The 24,480-nt window shown below is 38.3% G+C and overlaps 2 protein-coding genes across 16 annotated transcripts in view; both read left to right on the top strand.

The window, feature by feature from the left end:
* SPART (spartin) overlaps positions 1-12,318 on the top strand; it is a 67,320-nt gene extending 55,002 nt beyond the window's left edge. For all 10 annotated transcript variants that reach the window (XM_034936582.3, XM_003826882.6, XM_055096605.2 and 7 more), the window contains 4 exons: positions 904-1,098; positions 2,874-3,032; positions 3,116-3,206; positions 10,723-12,318. In XM_034936582.3, the coding sequence (XP_034792473.3) occupies positions 904-1,098; positions 2,874-3,032; positions 3,116-3,206; positions 10,723-10,987 (710 nt within the window). In that variant the 3' untranslated portion in view covers positions 10,988-12,318. The remainder of the gene's footprint in view (positions 1-903; positions 1,099-2,873; positions 3,033-3,115; positions 3,207-10,722) is intronic.
* Positions 12,319-17,466: 5,148 nt separating this feature from the next.
* Positions 17,467-24,480, top strand: part of CCDC169 (coiled-coil domain containing 169) — a 95,932-nt gene continuing 88,918 nt past the window's right edge. For 2 of the 6 annotated variants that reach the window (XM_057299654.2, XM_057299656.1), the window contains exons 1-2: positions 17,477-17,697; positions 19,476-19,555. In XM_057299654.2, the coding sequence (XP_057155637.1) occupies positions 17,615-17,697; positions 19,476-19,555 (163 nt within the window). In that variant the 5' untranslated portion in view covers positions 17,477-17,614. Of the gene's footprint in view, positions 17,698-19,475; positions 19,556-24,480 lie in introns of all 6 variants that reach the window. The other 4 variants (XR_008954749.1, XM_057299655.1, XM_034936578.3 and 1 more) reach the window with 3 other exon arrangements.

The following is a 24,480-nucleotide window of genomic DNA, read 5'->3' as shown; positions in this document are numbered from 1 at the left end:
GTAATACTTCTTCCATCTTAGGGGACACTGTTCTTACATGTTTTTTCTTTTCCCATCCCTCTCCCACTCCTTTCCCCACATTTCCACTGGCTGAGGACCTTTTGTCCTCACTAGAGAAGGCCCTTCCATCCCTCTGTTCCTCTGGTGAGCCCTTCTGTCATTCAAGCTGCGAGAACATAAGCAAAGCAAAGCAAAGGGCTAGGGCCCACTGTCATGAGAAATGGCCAAATTATCTGGGCCTTACTCTTCTTCTTTTAGATTTTCTCTTCTCATGCATTTGAGTGTTCTCATGTTTTTGTCATTCAGGTATGTGTAGCAAGCTAAACGGTGCTGAGATCCAAGAGTTTGGGTTTAGGATTCAGGAAGGAACAGGACCCCCTGACTAAAGCTTTTAGCCTAAAGAAAGTAAGAGTTCTGCCTTGGTGTTTGAGAGGCAGTTTCTTTGGTTTCCATTTTGTGATGTTTGTGTCTTTCTCCCTCAAGATTTCATGGGGAAAAGTGTTGCCTGGCCTAAGGCAAAAAGAACAAGAATATCTGGGTTCTTTGGCCAAATTCTATCTTAATGGCACCAAAACTAAAAATTAATACCTAACAATAATATACTGTGGTAAGTAACATATAGAGATACTGTTTGTGGTCATCTTCAGAAATTATCAGCTGCCACTAAATCTCAGGCCTCCTAGGTACTAGGTAGTGGCAGCACAGAGTAACGCAGAACTGTGTCACTAAGTATTCAGGAAGAAAACTGCAGGTATAAAGTTAGCTTGAAAGTTTATGACATGGCACATTTAGCATCTGAATATGAAACTCCTTTTATTTTTTTCTGGTTGATGTTATTTATTAAAGTGTTCAAAAGCATAATTAGCCCTAATATTGTGCAATTTTAAATTTTCTTTTAAAAAGGTGCTTCCTGGGTGAGTTGGGGTTTAGTCAAAGGTGCTGAGTTTACTGGTAAAGCAATCCAGAAAGGTGCTTCTAAACTCCGAGAGCGGATTCAACCAGAAGAAAAACCCGTGGAAGTTAGTCCAGCTGTCACCAAGGGACTTTATATAGCGAAGCAAGCTACAGGAGGAGCAGCAAAAGTCAGTCAGTTCCTGGGTAAAGTAATTCTAGATAACTTTACTTCTTTAAAGTTATATTTAAAATAATGTCTTAATCCAGGGTTAATCTGCATGTTCATTTAGATGGTTTAATCTCAAGAATAAAGAATTAGGACAAAGCAGTTTCTCTTTCTTATTCATAGTGAGACCTGCGGACCAGCAACATCACATCGTCCTATCTGGGATCCTTAGAAATGCAGAATTTTAGGGACAGACACACCTACTGATTCAGAATCTGCATTTTCACAAGATCCCTAGGTGATTCTTATTTGCACATTAAAGTTTGAGAAACTGGTTAAAGGGTTGTTTTGATGTGTTGGAGAGGAGAATGTGTGTATCTTTGAAAAAGAGTTCTGAATGTAAAGTCATGTATTGTTTAACGCAGGAGGTAAGTTCTAAGAAATGTGTCATTAGGTGATTTCATCATTGTGTGAACATCATAGCGTGTACTCACACAAACCTAAACGTTGCCACTCCACACCTAGGCTATATGATATAGCCTATTGCTCCTAAGTACAAACCTATACACCATGTGACTGTACTGAATACTATAGGAAATTGTAACACAATGGTAAGTATTTGTGTATTTAAACACATCTAAACATAGAAAAGGTGCAGCAGGAGTGCAGTATATAAAAGATAAAAAAATGGCATAAAAACTGTAGAGAGCACTTACCAGAAGTGTCACTTGCAGGACTGGAAGTTGCTCTGTGTGAGTCACTGAGTGAGTGGTGAGTGAATGTGAAGGCCTAGGACATTACTGTACACTATTGTAGACTTTTTAACACTGTACACTTGGGCCACACTAAATTTATTTTAAAAACAAAGTAATTGCACTATGATGTTATGGCGGCTGTGATGTTACTAGGCAGTGGGACTTAATCAGCTCCATTATAATCTTATGGGACCATGAAATGTCTGAAATGACCAAAACATCATTATGCAGCATGACTGGATGTGAATCCTTGAATCCTTCTAAGGGATGTGACACATTCTTTCAAGGAGAGCAGTTTACTGCTTAGCAGTTGAGGGTCAAGAGGGAGGGATCTGTTGTTTGAGAAAAGCTGACTTAGTGATTCTGGTGCCAACCTTCCCAAGCAATGTACTTCTAACTCCTTGCTCTTAGAGAATCACAGCACTGAAATTTGGTGTTTTGAGGTGGGTAGATAGGACCTTAATGGATTACCATTAAATTTAGTAAAATTATCTTTTTTGGTATTTAGTATTTTTTGAATCAGATTTTGGATTGTTTACTTTTATAGAATTAAACACTTTACTCTTATTTCACCGAGATAACTGAGATATTTATCAATAGAAAAATATGAATACACTAAGCTGGAATAAGCTAAAAGTACCAACCAATCTTGCATTGCAACAGTCAGATAGAAAAGGTGGCTGGTTTTCTCAAGCAGAAGTGCAAGAACATGTATATCTGAGAGGCAAGGTTATAAACATCAGCAGGCTCTGCAAGCACAGCTTTAAAGCAAACAAAAGCTTTCATTTAAAAAATAACCAGTCTATGCTTCATGCCTGTAGTCCCAGCTACTCAGGAGGCAGAGGCAGGAGGATCACTTGAGCCCAGGAGTACAAGTCAAGGCCAACCTGGGCAAGATAGTGAGACCTCCTCTCTAAGCTTCATATCCTTAAGAAGAAATTATAACATTATATAGTAAAACAATTTAGATGTTCATTTAAGAATGTTGCAAGATGAGTGGTAAAAATCAAGGGAATAATATATTTTTCCTAAGTTTTCTTTTTTTATGGTCATATTAGTTGATGGAGTTTGCACTGTAGCAAATTGTGTTGGAAAAGAACTAGCTCCACATGTCAAGAAGCATGGAAGCAAACTTGTTCCAGAATCTCTTAAAAAAGACAAAGATGGGAAATCTCCTCTGGACGGTGCTATGGTTGTAGCAGCGAGTAGTGTTCAAGGTAACAAAGGGCCCAGAATTTTAACTATGAAGGTCTGTTTGCTTTGGACTAGATTTACATCATTTTAAATATTATTTTTACAGGATTTTCAACTGTCTGGCAAGGATTGGAATGTGCAGCTAAATGCATCGTTAACAATGTTTCAGCAGAAACTGTACAAACTGTCAGATACAAGTAAGTTGAATTTTATTTTAATGACTAAATCTCTGTTTTGTTGTTGTTGTTGTTGTTGTTTTTCTGAGAGGGAGTTTCTCTTGTTGCCCAAGCTGGAGTGCGATGGCGCGATCTCAGCTCACTGCAACCTCCACCTCCCAGGTTCAGGCATTTCTCCTGTCTCAGCCTCCCAAGTAGCTGGGATTGCAGGCACACGCCACCATGCCCGGCTAATTTTTTTTTTTTAGTAGAAATGGGATTTCACCACATTAGCCAGGCTGGTCTCGAACTCCTGACCTCAGGTGATCTGCCTGCCTGAGCCTCCCCCCATAGTGCTGGGATTACAGGCGTAAGCCACCATGCCTGGCCGACTAAATCTCTTGTAGCATTTGTAAAAATCCATGACGGTAAAGATATTTTTATTAAGTATCTGATAAAATATTTTTTTTCACTCACTGCTTTTCTTAAATAGGGAGAATAATAGTATTTCTAGTATAATAACAGAATTCTTGTCACTTTGCTTTATGTTACTAATCATTATAAACATTTGTTCATCATTACTGTGAAGAATAAGGTTATTTTTTTTAAAAGCCTAGAATTTCTATATACCTTATTAACTGACTACATGTTTTTGATGGGTGATATCTGCCTGAAAAAACTTGAATTATAATTAAACTCTTATACCCCATGTTAATATTAGCCCACTCAGTATAGAGACTGTTAAAAATTATGTCACATCTTACTTGACTCTGATTACCACTCTACATTTGTATTGGAATGGGTAGATGGTATATCTTCAATTTCATATATTAAGAAATGGACAAACAGAAACGAATGATTTGCACAAACTCACCTGATTAGTGTTATGATTGCTTTCTTATTTGGCCTTAAGGCCTGTCTCTGGGGAGTGGCTATAAATTCTAATCCTGCTGTGTTGTGGCTCAAGAGGAAAAAATCTTGTGAATGTTTTCAGTGTGCCTTTCACAGGATACTTCTTTATCATGGCACACCCATGACCAGGTGTCCCTCTCTCAGGGAACTTGTTTATGGCAGATGCCCTTGTGGCTCTTTTCTGACCTGTGTCCAGTTTATTCCTACTAAGATAGCTACTCTCTAGGAGACCCTGACTAGGAGGAGAGCGAGGTTTGGGTGTGCTGGTCAGGTGACACACAGAGAAGGCAGCACAACCAAACACACGAAATAACAGAAACTTTTTATTACTCACAGACCCTTGAGAGAAGAGGGGTATGCACGAGGGCCAACAGGAAGTCTGGAGATAGCAGAGTGCTCAACCAGTGGGTGGGGCGAGGGTGGGTGAACAGGGAGCACGAGCAAGGGAGAGGTGATTTGTGTGACTGCCTTCACGAAAGTCTATGGGTGTTCTTCCTTTGGCTTTCCAGTGGGGCCTGTGGATTGACTAGTTTAAAGAAAACAAGTGTGAACAGGGGAACATTTACATGGCTCTAGTTTTACATGACTCTAGTGTTGACCATTGGATTTTCTCATGGTCAGCAGCTGTGGGGGTGTGTTGGGTTTTGAGTCAGTGAGATGAGAAACAAGTATATTGTATTGCAGACAACCACATGGGGGAGGGGGAAGTTTTAACTAGGCCAAAGGTGGTGGGATACAACTAGGTTTCAAGCAACTTACGTCAGGCCTAAAAACAAATGCTGAAGCAGCAACTATATAACAAATTTATACAAGTGGTATTGAAGGTGAGAGTAAAGCAGGGTCTTCTGCTTTTAGCTCCTTATTCTTTCTACCTGACTCTACTTTCTTTATACAATACTAGAAGAATCAAGGTCTAAAAAATAAATCTAGTATGAAGGACCTGAGTTGCTTTCTTAGCCTTGAATTAGTTTGGATCTTACTATTTATTTAGAAAGAAAAAAGAAGAGCAATATTGATAGTATTCACAACTCGTGGTTATTTATGTTAATTATCCACTTATTGACAGCATTTAGTTGAGTTCATACTTTTGTATTAGGCACTGTGATCATTGCTTTTCGTATGTATTAGTTAATTTTCAACACTGTTATCTCCATTTTGCAGATGAGGAAATCGAAATGTAAAGTTAAATACCTTGTTAAAGATTACTCTCCTAGTGAGTAGTAGAGCTGGGATATAAACCAAGTGTTTCTGTCATCAGAACCTGTGCTCTACAGTGCTAATTTAATTTCCATCCTTAATTGGTTCGATCTGCTCTGTCTGGGGCATGTATACATTTGTTTGTTTGTTTTAAGATAGGAAATAGGAATTGCTTTATTTTTACTTTTTTTACAATTTCAACTATTATTATAGATTAAAGGGTACATGTGCAGGCTTGTTACATAGAATTTGTTGTGTGATGCTGAGGTTTGGGGTACAAATGATCCCATCACTCAGGTAGTAAGCATAGTACCCAATAGATGGTCTTTTAGCTCACACTCCCCTCCTCCCTCCCCCGCCTAGTAATCCCCAGTGTCTATTGTTGTCATCTTTATGTCCATGAGTATCCAGTGTTTATTTCCCATTTATAAGTGAGAACATGTGGTTTTCTGTTCCTGCATTAATTCGCTTAGAATAATGGCCTCCAGCTGCATCCATGTTGCTGCAAAGGATATGATTTCATTTTTTAGGGCTGTGTAGTATTCCATGGTGTATATATTAGCATGTTTTCTTTGTGCAGTCCACTGTTGATGGGCACCTAGGTTGATCCCATGTCTTTGCTGTTATGAATAGTGCAGTGAACATATGAGTGCATGTGTCTTTTTGATAGAACAATTTATTTTCTTTTGGGTATCAAATGGTAATTCCATTTTAAGTTTTTTGAGATATCTCCCAAAAGTGGCTGAACTAGTTTACATTCTGGGACATACATACCTTTGAATCAAATCAAAGCAATGTTGGCATATCATTTTGGAGTGTCAGTTTTTGTTTTTTTTTTTTTTGAGACAGAGTCTCGCTCTGTCACCCAGGCTGGAGTGCCGTGGCGCAATCTTGGCTCACTGCAAGCTCCGCCTCCTGAGTTCATGCCATTCTCCTACCTCAGCCTCCCTAGTAGCTGGGACTACAGGTGTCCGCCACCATGACCGGCTAATTTTTTGTATTTTCAGTACAGACGGGGTTTCACTGTGTTAGCCAGGATGGTCTTGATCTCCTGATTTCGTGATCTGCCCACCTTGGCCTCCCAAAGTGCTGGGATTACAGGCGTGAGCCACCACACCTGGCCAGAGCATCAGTTTTACCAAGAGTTGAGAGATAAAACATACAATAGATCTCAAATTCTTCTGATAGAAATATGAAACTCAAGTCTTCCAACTCACTTCTTGTCACCTGTGGCACTGAACTCTAATATTCATTCATTGTTTTATGACCCTGAGGTTACTTTGGATCAGTCATAATTAGAAAAATAGTTCTTTATTTGTAGCAAGAACAGGAGAAATTCAGAAATGCCTTTCAGGCCAAAAGTGAGTTATTTTTAGGTTATCATATTAGAAAATAGGAAGTGCTTTCTTGGGTTTGTTTTATGGCCTACTCTAATGAAAAAAAAAAAAAAAAACTTACCTAACTACAATTAGCTTATTAAAAGTTTGGGATTCACATAACTAGGAAATACTGGATTTTAATGTAGATTTTGTACTTCTGGTCCTTAATGAGAACTTAATATGATAAATAGCATATTTTTAACAGTGATTCTCAGCTCATTTATTTCTATTATGGTATTATTGCTATTCTTTTTATCCTTTCTTCCAAAGATTCATGGAATTTAAATAAAAACCAGGTAAGTGAGAATTTGGTTAAGTAGCTTTGTATTTCTAACTATGAGGATGATTCAGTCTTAGCAGTAATTTAGTTTCTGCTATTAGAAATTTAGAAGGATGGGAGAGGCAGTAGGGAATAAAAGATTTTACCTAAGTAATACTGTTTCTCACCTTTGGAGCTAATCTGGCCCAAAGTAGAAAATGTCTTTTAAGAGAAGAAACTAAAAGTATTGAACCAGTAATAACTTAGTGATAGAACTGAAGAAATGGAAAAGCTTGTTGTACCTTTGTTTAATTTTGTTCTTATTTGTTTACATACACTTAGGTTTATTTACACTCTTCTGTATTTAAATTTACTATCAAAAAGTATTTGATAGAATGAACATTTGTGGAGTACTCAAATCGAACTGATGGTAGTATAATAAGGGAAATTTGTGTTCTTAATTGCCTGTGATAAGCAATTGCTCTCCAAAATAGTTATTTTAAATGTCCTTTAATTTTATGCTTGGGAGAAAACCAAATGTATTATATAAACTTCCTTATCTGATTTCAGGTGGATAAGCCAGTACAGAGGATTAAATAACTATACTCTTAAAATTTTTAGCTAAATGCATAAAAACTATTCATTAAGATTCAGTTTATTTTTGTCAGTTACATTAATACTTTTGTCTTATATTTGGGGATGTGAAGACATACAGGAATAATGAAAAACAATAAGTAACTATAAACCTGCTACACTTAATTGCGGTATAGTACCTATTCAATAACTCATCATTCTTCTACATATGAAGCTTAAGTTTCACCTTTAAGCTTCTTTTATTCCACTTTAAAGTGTTTAAAGAATAATAATATAGCTTTGATAGTTAGATCTATTTTTATTTTCCCCAGCAGTATTTTCTTTGAATATATATTTGTGGAACATAAGCTTAATAATAGACTTTTTTTCCTGTAGAAAATTTACTGTTTTATGGTTTTTGGTACTATGCTATAATTAAGTGTAGCTGATTTATTGGTTTGTTTAGTGAAATTTAATTAAAATTCCTCCTAAATTTGCACTGGATGAAGGGGTAACTTCAATGACAGGTGTCATATTACCCAAAACCAGTTTTGTATAACTGAACACATTGGAGAAATTTCAGAAAAATCTGGTTCAATTGTAGTTTTGAATCTCATTGTCTTATTTAGGCCTACTTCACATTCATTTTTTATTTTTCAATTGGTAGTGTTAGTATATAAAATCCGACTTAATGAGCTCTAATTAAAGTAAATTTGTTTAAAAATAAGAGATCAAAAATAAATTTAACTTCCTCCCAGACATATGCTTTCTAGGAGTTTATAGCAGTATAGTTTGAATCTGAAGAAAAGGACTAAACAGTTATTTATGAAGAAAAGAATAGATGCCTATTAGGAAAACTAGTTCTAAGGCATATTGGAAAGCAGGAGTGATAGTTGAGGATATATTAAAAAATAAATACAACTGATGAAAAGCCGTTTTATAGTATATTTAAAAATGCATGTTTAGTATTTTAGAATTTTAAAACTGCTTTCACACATATACATCGTTTTTTTGAGATAAAGAAGAGAAAGTTGATGATATGTAAAGAGGTAGAAACTTGACCAAGGTCATATGGCTAGTTACTGGCATAGTTGGCATTAGAATCTAGTTTTCTGAATATTCTGGGTTTTTTTCCCAAATTAATAGGAATTGCTACTGACATTGGAGATAGCATAGAAAAACAGACAAAATTAACAAGGTGCCAAAACAAATTCATTTTTAGTACATTATTAAAGACAATGTAGTTTTTAGAACTGTGTTACATACAGAAATATGAGTGCAGTTGGAGGTATCAAACTGTATCAGTGGAATAGGGAACATTCCAAATTCTCAGAAGTGGAAGTTTGTGAATATGGAGGATTTCCTATACTTGAAAACATGACTGTGAGTTATGTTGAGTTATGGTGTCACTTCATTGTAGCTCACATGGTTCTGGAAAAATAAGCCCTCAGGGAAACCGGCTCCACCAAGAGTTACGGTCACTGTTTTTCAGTGCTGAAACTGCTGATATCTTTCTTTTTGTATAGACACAGCCATTACCACCTGACAGTAGTATTTGTTACTGGGGCTTGGTTGACAATGAGAAGGCACCATCAGCAATGGTGCATCTCCTGCACCATCAGCAAATCCTGTGGAATGCTGAGGGGTTGCATAACAGGGACTGTCCGAAGCAGTTGTAGGAACCTTTTCTGTCTGTTGACTGGTGAGAAGGCCACCAATTAAGAGTAGTACAGACTTGGAAGGTTTGACAGACTAGGCTCTGCTGTGTGCTAGCACTAATATAATTATTAACATTAGGCAAAGGACAGAATAGAATCATCATTTAGGGGCACTGTAAGATTATTTCACACTGGGGTTAAAAAAGCCAAGCACAAACAAGCCGGTGGGATCACAAACCACTGTTCCAGGCCAGGCTATTTAGTAATAGAGGACTTGTTAATTCAAAAGGCAGATCTAGTGTTATATAAGATGTCCAGATATAGGTCATAAAGCATCTAGGAAACTTCACTGTGTCCTGGAGAAAATGTAAACTTTTGCCTCTTTGTTTTGTTTGTTGTTTAAACAGTCCTCTATTTGGGGAAATCTGTGGACAAGAAAAGCTTTAAAAGCCTGTTACCAAAATGGGGTAAAGAGTAAAACAAAACAGTAGGGAAATGTGTTTTGGTGTGCTTGTATAGGACCTCAAATTGTATTTTATCATAGAAATAGTATTAAATGCAGATATTATTATTATCAATAATAACTTCTTTTGTATATGCTTTATAATTTCCCAAGCACTTGCTGTGCATTTGATGCTCAAAAAACTCTGAGGCAGATAGGGCAGGAATTACTGATTTCATTCATTCAGTGACTATTCATTGAATATCAGGCACTATTCTCAATGTTTAGGATATGTTAAAGGACAAAGCTAAGATTCTTCTCTCCAATAGGGTTTACATTCTAGTGAGAGAAGCAAGACATGAACAGTGATAATTAATAAGTTCTGTAGTATGTAGAAAGTGGTAAGTTATGGGAGAAAAAAAGCAGTGTAAAGGGGAATTGATTATCAAGAGGTGGAGGTGGGCATGTGGAAAAAGGCAGTTGAAACAGGTTAGATAATGAGATTATAGTTGAGCCAACTTGAAGCAGGTGGGGCAGAGAGCTATGGGAAGTCCAAGCAGAGAGCAGCCAGTACAAAGGTCCTAAGGCCTTTGAGTGCTTGGTGGGCTCAAGGAACAGCAAGGAGGCCAGTGAGTGTGCAGTAGAGTGGGATGCAGGGGAGAATGCCATAGAATCTCTGTTTAAAGATTAACTCAAATTCCCCTAATTAAAAGACATAGCCAAAGTCTGGTTAAGGTAGAACTTGAAACTACTTACGTGACTCTAGATTAGTTGCTTCTGTGAATATTTTCCCTCATATTTCTAGAAAGGGAGGATTAAAAAAAGAAATAATGACTGATTAATGACCTGTATTATAATTTACACTTTTATTTTTACTTGACAGTCTTTATTACATCATTCTCAGCTAGTCTGAGTTTCTTTTCACACACTGTTTTTACTAAAGGAGAAAATACTGCTTTGTCACAGAGTGTGATTTCATTCTCTACTGTGTTTTAAGTTATTAATTAAATTGAAACCTAAGCTTTAATTTTGCTTTCAGGGGTAACACAGTAATCATTTGACTTATTTAATACTAATTCAGAAGACCTTATTTTATATTTATCGTTTCATTGTATATCCTCTAATCTTTCTTTTAAAGATACGGATATAATGCAGGAGAAGCTACCCACCATGCGGTGGATTCTGCGGTCAATGTTGGCGTAACTGCCTACAATATTAACAACATTGGTATCAAAGCAATGGTGAAGAAAACTGCAACACAAACAGGACACTCTCTCCTTGAGGACTATCAGATAGTTGATAATTCTCAGCGGGAAAATCAAGAAGGAGCAGCAAATGTCAACGTGAGAGGGGAGAAGGATGAGCAGACGAAGGAAGTAAAGGAGGCGAAGAAAGATAAATGATGAAGTGCTGGGAATCACCTATACCAAAGCCTTATGAAATGGATGAAATTTTGTTAAATAGGCAAATGTGGAATTCCTCACAGATTAACCAGTATTTTTTAAATGTATTCATTCCTACAAATTAACTTTCATAAATTTTATGGCATGTCTTCTATTTAAAAGGAAAAGAATAAGTATTCTTGCATCTGGCCTTAGAAATGTGAAGTTATATTCTCAAGTTTATTTTTTTCCAAGCGTAGCTAAAATATTTTTGCAGGTAAAATAAAGCTAATAGTACATGTGTTGTTCAAACCTCATTAAACCTAATATTGAACTATTTTTATATCTGCTTTCAGAAGGCAAATAGGAAACTATATATTTGCTTAAAAATTGGCATTTAGTAACCTTAATTCTTTTTATAGAAGGAACGACTTAAAGTATTGTCCCCTCTTTTTGCACTAATTGTGGATTTTTTTAGATGCTTCTCAAAATTTTCAGTGTGTAAGCTAAACAAAAACTAAAACTAAGAATTCTCAAAAAGACTTGTTCAAAACAGGGAAAGACTGATGAAAAGTAAAATGGACTACTTTTGTAACTTACCTGTTTGTTAGGAAATGGAATGGTCTCTTTGATTTAAAATGAATAAAAATAGATTATTACGTCTTTTGTATTGAGACTGTATTGTTATGAGCCTAGGAAATTTGGGAACATGATTGTATTATATTAAAATTTGAAGTGATTATTATCAGCTTAATTGGATTAAAAAATTACTTCAAGAAATTATTTTATCATATCTGCTTCTGTTTTTCCAAAAGGTTAAAAAAAATATAAACAATTGAGTTTACTAATGGTAAACATTTTTATTCTGGGATTTGGTCATTGGAATTTATATTAAAAGACAAGTTATTAAAAAGGAAAGGTTCTATTCATAATCAGGGTAAAGAATATGAAAACCTTAGACGTAATCCATGGTGGATAGGCATTATGGTTTCCACTTTGGCAGAAGGCAGACTATTCACAGCCCTATTTACTTACGTAGGCTAAAAAACTATGTAACTAAATACCTAATGGTATTTAATTTTTGTTTATTGAATTTAAGAGATTGGTATTAGTTTTCATAGCTGCAGTCCATTCTAATAATTTCTGATCTTCTAGTGGCTACTTAATTAGACATTATTTGAAGCTGTCTGAAGAATGCACTTTATGAATTAAAAAACTCTGAATTGCCTGACCTCGTTATCACATGAGCTTATATTTTGGGAACACATAGAACTGATGGAGGCTTTTCCTAAGGCCAAGGATAATGTACTAGTTGTTAAAATGGAAATAAAAGTGAAGTGGTAAATAGCTTACAGACGGTCTATGCTTTGTTTAAGAAATGGAATGGCACTTCATATATTCTCATTTGTGGGAGCTAAAAATTACAATAATCGAACTTAAGGAGATAGAGAGTAGAATGATGGTTACCAGAGGCTGGGAGGCATTGAAGGGATGGGGAGGGAAGTGAGGTTGATTAATGGGTACGAAAATATAGTTAGTTAGAACGAATTAGTTGTAGTATTTGATAGCCCAACAGGGTGACTACAGTCAACAATAACTTTTTATACATTTAAAAATAAAAGAGTGTAATTGGGACGTTTGTAACACGAATGCTTGAAGCAGTAGATACACCCTGATGTAATTATTATAAATCGCATACCTGTATCAAAATATCTCATGCATCCCATAAATATATACACCTACCATGTACCCATAAAAATTTAAAAAGAAATGGAATGGCAAATAATGGAACGTAAACTTTAAACAGTTAGCTTTGACCAGAGGTCAGCAAATATCCTCCATGGGCTAAATCCAGATGTCCACCTGTTTTCATAAATAAAGTTTTATTGGAGCATAGCCGTTACCCATTTGTTTACATATTGGCTATGGCTGCTGTCTAGTTCAACGTGAGAGTTGAATAGTTGCATCAGAGAGTATATGGTCCACAAGCCTAACTTATTCACTCTCTGGCCCTTTGCAGAAAAAGTGTGCTGCCTTAGACTATAGAAAATGGACTTTTCCCACCATTCACTGAATCATTAGGAGATAGGCATCTTCTATAGATTTTTTTTATATTGTGTAATGATTGATACATAGATAAAATTGTATATTACTTGTAAGGTTTGATGAATAACAACTTAAAAACTCATCACACCTAAAGACATGGAAAGCTGCCAATTACATATATGTATGTTCTTCCTATTTTCTTACCTCTTTCCCCACGTCATTTTTTATTGTTCCTTGCCGTTTTTTAATCACACATGTATGTTCTCCAAACATACTGTTTCATTTTTTGAAGCTTTCTACATATAGTGTCTGAATGTGAAGTCTTACTCAACTTGCTTTTTTGAGTTTATGTTTAAAATTCATTCTTGCGCTTATATGCATGGATGGTTTACTTGCTCTATAGTATTCTGTGTGAGTATACCACAATTTAAGTGTTCATTTTCCTGTCAGTTGACATTTGTTTTTAGTTTTTGTTGGTAGAAACAGTACACTCAAAACATCCTTGACTGTCCCCTGGTATACATATGCAAGAGACTTTATACGTAAGAGTGGAGTTGTTGGCTTGTCAAGTTTTGCAAAATAATGCCAGGTGTTTTCCAAAATGATGATATTCTCTTGAGTAGTACTTCCCTTTGCAATGTTTTTATTGTTAATGTAGCATATATAAAAAAGTATCTCATAATTTTAATTTGTGTTTTCTTGACCTCCTTTCCTGACCTTAGGTCAGTAATTTTTCATGTTCATTTGCCATTCATTTCCCTCTACTGTAAAATTTGCCTGTTGTCACTGCTGACAATTTTGCTTCTCATGTTTAGGTGTTTACTGAGAATTGTGTATATGTGTGCAAGATGTAAGGTATCTAATTCCTCCCCTCCTCCCCCGCCCCGTAGATAATCAGTTATTTAACCCCCATTTATTGAATAGTTCTTTTCTTCAGTAATTTCCCACAGGTCTTTCTCTATATATCAAGTATGAGTGTTTCTGGGCTCAGACGTTTGTTCCATCTGTCATTTCTTTTGTTCCTGTGCCAGTCCCACACTGTCATCATTGTAAATTAGTAAGCCCTACTGATTGTTAGGGCAAGAGGCTCAATTCCCTCGACCAAATTCTTTAAGAGTATTTTGGCTGATTAAACAAGTTCCATAAGGAGTTTAAAATCTTCCCACAAAGAAACATCAGCCCCAGATGGACTTACAGGTGAGTTCTAACATACCCTAAGAAAATAGTGTTACCTTGGGTGCAGAGGTGCACACCTGTAATCCCAACACTTTGGGAGGCTGAGGTTGGGTGGATCTCTCGAGTCCAGGAGTTTGAGACCAGCCTGGGCAACATAACAAGACTAAAGATATTGTTGGACATTGTGAATTTTACCTTATTGGGTACTGGATGTTTTGTGTTCCTATAAATATTCTCGAGTTTTGTCTTGGGAGGGGATTAAGTTACTTAGAACCAGTTGGATACTTTTGGATCTTTCTTTTCAACTTGTTAGGGCTAGTGTTTTTTCCGACTCCTAAATCAAAATCCTCTGTGTACCTGATGCCCTGTGAATTCAGAGGTTTTCCATTCTGGTGGGTGGTAGCAGGTATTATTCCTACCTCTGTAAACTGTAAGGATTTCCCCTCTAATCCTTTGTGATGGTTCTTTCCCCAGCCTGAGTACTTGCCCCACCATGTGTGTGCATTCATCAGTATTCTGCTGCAGAGTGTACCTTGTGGCAGGCCAGGTCTCATTAACACAGGCCTCCATAACAACTGTTTCAGTACTGACTTGAGTGGCTAAGTTAAATACTAAAAGCTAAAAAAACCAAAGCCCTTATACAAAGGCTGGAATGTAACAAAAGCCCACCAAGAACTAGGTCTTAAAGCATGACAAAAAAAAAAGAAGGAATTCTTAGCTGGACCCATTTAGGATTAAACAAGTTTATTGGGGGTCTGAAGGAATCCCCAAACCTCCCTGATTTAGCAGGAGACAAGGGTAATCACCCTAGCACCTGGACCCATTTAGATTAAGTAAGTTTACTGAGGCTCCAGAGGAAGGTCTTCAGGACTCAAGACCTTAATTGTAGATTATAAGAAGTTAACCACTTACGTCTATAGATGAGTGCACACTTACACATAGACATATAGCTTAGAAGGTCTGGAAAACTGTAATTTTGAGTTGGTCTGGTTATAATTTCCAGGCCTTCTCCCTGTAACTGGTTCCAGAAATAAAAACTCTCTTCCTCCCCAGTTCATCTACATGTTCTTACTGGGTCACAAGAAATAGCAGCCCAACCCTCAGTTTGGTCTGGGAACACCCTGCGCAGCTCTCCCCTCCAATATCTGCCCTGCAAAGTCTAGCTGCCTTGTTCTCTCTAGACTCTTAGAGAAACTCCGTTTCCTCAACTTAGGGCAACCACCAGCCTCTGCCTGTTTTCTCCCTTTCTGCTTTGTACCCTGGCAGGCCCAGGCCAATTTGGGAGCTTGCCTCATTTGTGTCTCATCTCTTGGTGATCGTTGTCCCTTATTGCCTGATGTTCAATGTTCCTTTTTTGTTCCTCTTAGTTTTTTAGTTGTTTCAGGCAGGAGGGTAAATTCAGTTCCTTTATCTCTGCCAGAAACACAAATCTGTGGTTTCTGTAGTTGTTGACAAACCTGTTTTCTGCTTGCCTTTGCTCTTAATTTCCCACAGTGAGATCCTGCTAACAGATCTTTTTAAGAAATCCTCTGGGTCGGGTGCAGTGGCTCATGCCTATAATCCCAGCACTTTGGGAGGCAGAGGTGGGTGGATCACGAGGTCAGGAGTTCAAGACCAGCCTGAGCAATATGGTGAAACCCCATCTCTACTAAAAATACACAAAAAAATTTAGCCAGGCATGGTGGTGCGTGCCTGTAGTCCCAGCTACTTTGGGAGGCTGAGGCAGGAGAATCGCTTTAACACAGGAGGTGGAGTTTGCAGTAAACTGAGATTGTGCCACTGCACTCCAGCCTGGGAGACAGATGAGACTCCGTCTCAAAAAAGAAATCCTCTGTACATTTGGATTTGTTAACATAATCTAGGCCTTTTCACTTCATTCTATTCTGTTTACTTGGTTGTGAGTTGCCCTTTCAGACTTAACAGCTAGACAAAATTTTGATAAGCATACCTCCTATATTAGGGTAATTCACAGAAACAGAACCAATAGGGAGTGTGTGTATAAAAGATTTATTATAAGGAATTTGCCCATACAATCATGAAGGCTGAGAAGTCTCAGGATCTGCAGTTGACAAGCTGGAGATGCAGGCAAACTGATGTGCAGTCCCAGTCTGAGCCCAAGGCTGGAAAAGTGTTCCAGCTCAAGCTGTTTGGCTGTAGGAGCTCCCTCTTACTCCTGGGAGGTCAGCCTTTTTGTTCTATTCTGTCTTCAGTCGATTGGCTGAGGCCCACCCACATTGGGGAAGACAATGTACTATACTCAGTCTGCCAATTGAAATGTTAATCTCATCCAGAAACTCAATTGGAAAACTATTTATGTATTCACAACACTTCTGACACCAAATTGTGTTTTCCACACCAATTATCCCATTCTCACTAAAACCTTGGTCTCCACAACCCCTTTATTTTCTAAAGACATTCCTAAGTCTTTAGTCAGTAACTTTTCAACCAATTGCCAATCAGAAAATCTTTGAATCTAGCTGTGACCTGGAAGCCACCCCCTGTCCCCCATCCCTTCCAATTGCCCTGCCTTTCCCGATGGAACCAGTGTATATCTTAACATGCATTTGATTGATGTCCCATGTCTCCCTAAAATGTATAGAACTAAGCTGTACCCTGACCACCTTGGGCACGTGTTCTCAGAATCTCCCGAGGGCTGTCACCAGCCATTGGTCACTCATTTGGCTCAGAATAAATCTCTTCAAATGTTTTACAGAGTTTGTCTCTTTTTGTCAAGGAAACACAGATGTATCAAGGGTAGGATGCAAACTTTGTGATTAAAAATATAATGAAATTTCAAGTTGCAGTGAGCAGCTCTGAGGTATGTTCATGAACAGCACACAGATGCAAAACAATAATCTGGAGGGTTAGCAGTCTTCCCGAGTTCAGGAGGTACCTTTTAAGACCAGTTCCTCCCGCTCCGACACTGCCAAATCAGCGACTCTGGTGCTTGTTCAACTGAAGCAAAGAAGGGCGCAGCTACTCTTGGATCCAGCGTTTCCCTAACAAGGGCTAAGAGTGAAGCCGACTTTGCCGACCGGGGCAATGTTTAGGAAAGCAACCAAAGCCAGCAGGAGGGAAGAAAAAGGAGAGGGATATTCTTGGCCCCCTGACACTCCGCTGTGTAGCCGGAGCACGTCTAACCCCAGCGTCTTGAGCAAGGAGTGTCCCTGGAGCTGTTATCCAGGGTCGCTCCACCGCACAGAGTAGGTTTCTCCAGTCTCCCCGGCTGCCCTCGCCCCACCCCCTGCCGCCTGCGGGCATCGCTTTATGACGTCACCACGTGCCTCTGCGGGCAGGCGCGGGAGGTGCGACCGGGGGGCGGTTGGGGTTCACTGCCTCGTGCCGTACTGGCTTCTGGGTGGCCCTTAATGTCTTGTGCTCTAAGGTGCTGAGGGGAAAGACGCGGGAGGTCTCTGGCCTGACACTATGAAGGAAGAGAGAAACTACAACTTCGACGGTGTGAGCACCAACCGCCTGAAACAGCAGTTGCTGGAAGAAATCCGCAAGAAGTGAGTCGGGGGGCGGCGCGGTGTGGGGTCCCGTCCACACCCCCCGAGCCTTCACCTGCGGAGTCTCAGGCCTGAAGCCGCTGAGGGTGCTGTAAGACCGGCGCCGTGATTAACCCCTGGGCACTTCGGTCTGGGTTCCAAAAGTATTCCATGCGAAAGATTGACGTGCCTCTTTGAGTAAGCCTTTGGTATTGTAAGTAGGCAGCTTTCGGGGTAGGATGTGCTGCCCTTAAGGATCCAATCATATGGCGTGTATTTTGCCCATATACTGTAATGCCAAAAGTTGTGTTTGGTTTTGATGTCTCCATAAATCCAGGTTTTCTGCTTAAAATTCCAAAGATTTTATTTAGTTATACGGGTTTTTTTTTTTCTTTCATCCCTTTAAGGGGAACTTCATAAAATGACATTTAGTGAAACTGTTACTCCTCCTTTATGCTTTTTGAAAACGGTATTCGTACTTCGTATTAAATTTTTGAAACATTTAAAGTATTTTTTGGACATACTCCCAACTCCATCCACAAGTCCCGTGAGAATTGGACTCTCCTTTGTGCCTAGATAGGGTTCTGGATTTTCCTCTATTGTAGCTCCAGTCACAGTATTTTAATTGCCTGTCTATTTCTTGTTTTGCTACCAAACTACACGCGTTCTGAGGACAGGTTCTGTGTATTCTGAGGAAGTAGAGAATAAGAGCAAGTACTTGAGGACAGTCCTGCAAAAACACAAACCCCATCTCTTGTCACTCAGTAACTATGCAATCTTAGACAAGTTAATTAACCTCTTTAATCCTCAGTTTTCTCAGCTCTAAGACTGGTAGACAAATAGTCATCTCATACCTCCTGCAGTTGTTCCCAGGTTGGAATGAAATGCACTATAAAGAACTTAGCATTGGCTTGTGATACGCATCCAGTGGAACTTGGCTGCCGCTATTGCTATTTTTCTGTTCACTGTTCACTGAATTCTTCCGTATTTAATACAATGCCTTGAACATAATAGGCACTCAAAAATATTTATTGAATAAATGGCCCTGTCATATGATAATGTTCTATTTACTGATGCCCTAAATAGCTAACCTTTTAAATTAGTGTTTGTTTTTTTCTCTTTGTTTCAGTTTGTCAGCTGTTACGTATTGCCCTAGGTATGCCTTTCTGTAATAATGTGCAGTGCCTAATTTGCTTGGTTCTGAAAAACCAGGTAACTAACTTCTTTAGGATGATATTTAAGTTAAAAATAAAGGATTTCCAAGGGCCGGGCCTGGTGGCTCACGCCTGTAATCCCAGCACTTTGGGAGGCCGAGGCTGGGCGGATCACAAGGTTAGGAGTTCGAGACCAGCCTGGCCAATATGGTGAAACCCCGTCTCTTCTAAAAATACAAAAAAATTAGCAGGGCTTGGTGGCGCATGCCTGTAATCCCAGCTACTCAGGAGGCTGAGGCAGGAGAATTGCTTGAACCCGGGAGGCGGAGGTTGCAGTGAGCCAAGTTTGCACCACTGCACTCCAGCCTGGGCGACAGAGCGAGATTCTGTCTCAAAAAAATAAATAAAAATAAATAAAAGATTTCCAATGGTTGCCTGGGGGTCTTTGAGCTTTAGTGCATATTTGAGTCCTAGAACTGACTAATTGGAAGCCTTCCTTTGCCTGAGTCTTATTTCTTAACCAGTCCTTCAGTAAATAATGTGTCATAGTAAATTGTTCCTGAAGTAGTAGTGGGTTACTATGTATTATTTTTCTGATGTTATTTTTAATTGAATTATAATCAACAAAAATATTTTAAATAACAGGGATGCAGTGCAACTCTCAATATTTGAACTAAGACACAAGATTACGGAACTGGAAGCCAAACTCAATACTGACAATGAAGGTATATAAGTAAATACTTATATTTGTGACTCCTGTATAATTATTGTTCGTTTTACCAGGATATCTATGGTGCATTAAATTCCATATATTGACTAATAGTACCAACATTTCAGTATTGCTTTTTGGCCACATTAATGATAGTTTATGATAGAGGCTTTAAAACTGATACTTCAGAATATCAAACCTATTACTATTTAATTATTTTTCTACCTTTCAAGTTCAAAATGTTCATTAATTAGCAAAAACTGTTACATGACATCAATATATTATTTCTTTATTAAATAAATATCACCAGTTTTCTATTCACCTCAAGTTACACTCTTTATATCTTAACTTCTAGGTTTGGGATATGTTTAAAATCCGTATCTAGGTTTTAGCTATTGTTGTTGGAAGAATGTGTGTTTGGTGTAGAGGATGTTGTGTACCTACACACTCATATATCCTTAAAATTTGTAATGTATGCAAGATATGACCCTGCCATATGTCAACACTTTAAATGGAAGACCTTTGTTTTCCCTGTTCTAAAGAGGTTCATTGACTATTGGGAGAAAGTATCAAACCAGAATATGGATATGAGAAGTCATATAAGTTCTATGTAAGGATAAATGAAAACTTAGGGAAGGGAAACCTAACAGAATTCGGGTGAGTTAATAAAGACAGCCTTTCCAGAACAGGCATTGCTTGAACTGAATGCTAAAGAACAGGAGGAGTTTATTAGGATTATCAGGGTGGGCATTTATAAGGGAGGAGACCACCCCTCATATTGTCTTATGCCCAATTTCTGCCTCCAGAGAAAGAAGAAATAAAAACTAAAAGGCAGAAATGAAATCCACAGGCAGAGAGCCCAGCACCACACCCTGGGCCTGGTAGTTAAAGATTGACCCCCAACCTAATCGGTTATGTTATCTATAGATTACAGACATTGTATGGAAAAGCACTGTGAAAATCCCTGTCCTGTTCTGTTCCGTTCTAATTACCGGTGCATGGAGCCCCCAGTAACGTACCCCCTGCTTGCTCAATCAATCTCAACCCTCTCATGCAGACCCCCTTAGAGTTCTAAGCCCTTAAGAGGGACAGGAATTGCTTACTCGGGGAGCTCAGTTTTTTGAGATGTGAGTCTTGCTGATGCTCCCGGCCGAATAAAGCCTTACCTTCTTTAACTTGGTGTCTGAGGGGTTTTGTCTGTGGCTCGTCCTGCTACATTTATACTCTTCATCAATTGGGGAGCTATGAACAAAAAGGATTAGTGGCCATATGGGAAATAAAATGCCACTTTCTATAAGTACCCAGTGCTTTGTTAAAGCTTGGTTGCAGAATACTACTTTGTTCCAAGGCTGAAGTAGCTTCCTCTATCTCCATATCTGTATCTTAGATATAACCTCAGTCTCTGGAGGCAGGCTCTAAGTGTACTTATCAAGTAGCTGCGTTGGCAGGGTAACTGGAACTTCCTCATGTACCCAGTTACAGGAAAAACAGAAGGCATGCTCACAGGTACACATGCAATAACTATGCCCAGTAGTAAAATGTGGCTCAACAAGTTGTAGCAGTTCTCAAAAGAAGGAGCTAGTATGTGGGTATAAAGAGAAAACGTCAGAATGATAGGAGAGAAAGTTCTTTCCTTAGTGGGCCAAAAGTAAGGCCTAAGGTGAAGGGCAGAAACATTTACTCCTTTAAAGCCAGGGACTGTGTCAGGTGAGGTAGTTATTATTATCCCCATATATGGAAGAATGAAATTCAGGAATTTAAATAACTTCTAAGGTAATATAGCCAGGTAGTGGCAGAGCCATGACTTGATCCTAGATCATCTATTTACCATGCCTTCAGTAAATGGTAATACAACTGCCATCTACCACATCACACTCAAAACACTTCTGCTTGTCTTTTGCTACATAGCAAATCACCCTATAATTTAGGAGCTTAAAACAACAAACTATCTCTTATAATTCTGTGGATTAACTGGGTTGGTTCACCTGGATGGTTCTTGATTGGGGTCTCTGGTTGCAATCAGGTATACTGAAGATTCAAGTGAGCTGGTCATTCCGTGATGACTCATTCACATGGCTAACATCTGACGCTGGCTTTTGACTGGAAGCTCAGCTAGGGCTGCCTGTCAGAAATGCCTCTTGTACCTTTTTCTTCTCACAGCATGGTGGTTAGGTTCCAAGAGGATGTATCCCAAGAGCAAGCATTCCAAAAGACATAAGTAGAGACTGCCAGGCCAGTCAAAGGCTACTCCCAGAACTGGCACAGGGGTATATCCACTGTATTCTGTTGGTCATAATAGTCACAGATTCAAGGGACTGGAGAGGTAGACTGCTTTTAAGGTCACATTACAGAGCAACACATGGGATGGGATATATTATTGGCAGTCATCTTTGGAAAATACAGTCTGCCACAGGAGCATTAAACATAAAGCCATTTGGGGAATATGCTAAGTAATTGATAAAAATGGAACATAGGTCATAATGAGAATGCGTTAGGAGATGAGGTTAAAGTTTATGAAGGAGATAAATCAAGAAGATTGCATGATGCTAATCAATTTACATTTATCCTGAAGGCAGTGGGGCAATATTAAAGGTGTTTTAAAAGGAATTTATTATTGGAAATATGTGCACATGTGACAAATAGGGGTACATTCACTGTTCAGATAATTTTTTCACCCTTTCTGCTTTCTTCTCAAACCTCTACCACCTCTCCACTCAATCACACTCTCAGGTAATGAGCTTACCCTCTTCTTTCAAAGAAAAAAGAGAAGCAATCAGAAGAGGACTTCTATGTGTTTCTACCAACAGAGCTACCCATCTACCTGCACCCTTGCACATCCTCTTCCCTCTTGTTTCTATGAATGATCTGTCCTTATTCTTGTCTCAGGTTATCTCCTCCCTTTGTGCAGTAGATCCTACCTACTCGCACCTGCTCAAGGATATCACTGTAGTGATGGCCCTCTCTTCCCTACACTGTCTGTTTTCCCTGCTCTACTGGATCATTCCCAACAGCAGACCAACATGCTGAATTTATTTTATCTAAACAACAAATGATAGGCTTCTTTTGGCCCCACTTTTCCCCTTCAGCTAGCATCCCCTGTCCCTGCCCCATTTACAGCAAAAGCCTTCAAAAGAGTAGTTTTTATTTCTACTTTCTCATCTGCTTATTGTTTGATCTTGCTTGTCACTGGATTAATTTTTAGGCAGGTGGTAAACACAGCCAACTCCAAAGAGCTTTATATTCTCAAAGTCACCTCTTGAAGCCTTTTAGGATTCATAGGGAACTGTATGTAGAAAATTTGGTTTTATGTTTTAATTTGAATTTCACAACAAAGTTTAGTAATAAGAAAATGGTAAAGAAAATGTTCCGGTGACTTTTTTTTTTAAGCAAGAAGAATTAGTATTTGTGTAGGGCTTTAAGTACGTTTTTTTAAAAAATTGAAACCTCACAACTACCCTTTGAAAATAATATCGTTACCTCCGTTTTATAGATTGAAAAATGGAGGCCAGATGCGGCAGTTCACACCTGTAATCCCAGCACTTTGGGAGGCCAAGGCAGGCAGATCACCTGAGGTCAGGAGTTCGAGACCAGCCTGGCCAACATGGTGAAACTGTGTCTGTACTAAAAATAACAAAAGAAAAATAAGTCAGGTGTGGTGGTGGGTGCCTGTAATCCCAGCTACTCTGGAGGCTGAGGCAGGAGAATCGATTGAACCGGGAGGTGGAGGTTGCAGTGAGCAAAGATTGCACCATTGCACTCCAGCCTGGATGACAAGAACGAGACTCCATCCAAAAAAAAAAAAAAGAAGACTTATTGACAACACACAAGTTTACATCTTCATCCTGGATTTCTCCTTTGAGTCTTTTATAGGCTGGTTTCTATGCCCAAATACCTTTGGCTACTGGGTAATATATTAATAAATCCAATATATTTTTTTAAATCACCTCAGTAAATGCTAAAATTTTAAAAATAAAATTCCATTTGTTTTTCAAAACAAGGAAAAGAATACTTCTATTTATCTCAAACTAGCATAATACTTAACAATGAAATAGTAGAGGCATTTCCATTCTTGGGGGAAAAAATACCAAAGCTGCCTGCTGCCATTATTAAAATGCAATATAGTTTTTGAAAGTTCTAATTAAGCAATAAAATATGAAATAGAAATAAGAGTTATAGCTATTAGAGAGGAAGTGACACAATTATAAAGATTAGTATATTAATAAAGAATTAGAAAATAGTTGGATACAATAATGAAATAAATATTTATTTAAAAAAACAAATGCCAGCAATAACCAGTTAGAAAATAGGGTTTTTAAATGATCCCACCCACAATTCCAACCAAAACCATAAAAGATCTGACAATATTCCTGACCAGAAATATGAGGACCTGTATGAAGAGATAACAGAAGACTATAACTATAAGGGCATAACTGTTGAGTCCAAATTCTTACTTATTTAACATAAGAGATTTCATACAGGAAACTCTAGAATAAAATGAATTTGGGAAAGCTTTGCAGCATTAACACATGTTTGCTGAGCTTCTGAGAGACTTTGTTAGTAAGTGAAACATAACAGTGTGTGTCTTATTGCTACAAAGAGTCTGTCTTGTCATTCTTATGTGATCTCTATTTTAATGTTAATGCTGGTCATTTGTGCCTAAACTCCAAATTGGGGGAAGGTATAGTGTGGCATGTCCAACCCTCCACTTCTCATAATGGCCTGAACTAGTTTTTCAGGTTTCTTTGGGATTCCCTTTGGCCAAGAGGTGGATACATTCAGTCTGTTGAGGGGGCTTAGGATTTTTTTTTTTTTTTTAGTTTATATTCCCCCTTTTTTGGTCAAGGTATGCAGAGATAGTATCCATAGCTAAGCTTTTATTAACTTAAGTTCTGGGATGGTGTGGCTACTTGCCCCTGGTCCATCGTGCCTCTCAGTGGGACC

The sequence above is a fragment of the Pan paniscus genome, chromosome 14 (assembly GCF_029289425.2).
Source record: "Pan paniscus chromosome 14, NHGRI_mPanPan1-v2.0_pri, whole genome shotgun sequence".
NCBI classification, from domain to species: Eukaryota; Metazoa; Chordata; class Mammalia; order Primates; family Hominidae; genus Pan; species Pan paniscus.
This window is presented reverse-complemented; position numbering and strand designations above follow the sequence as displayed.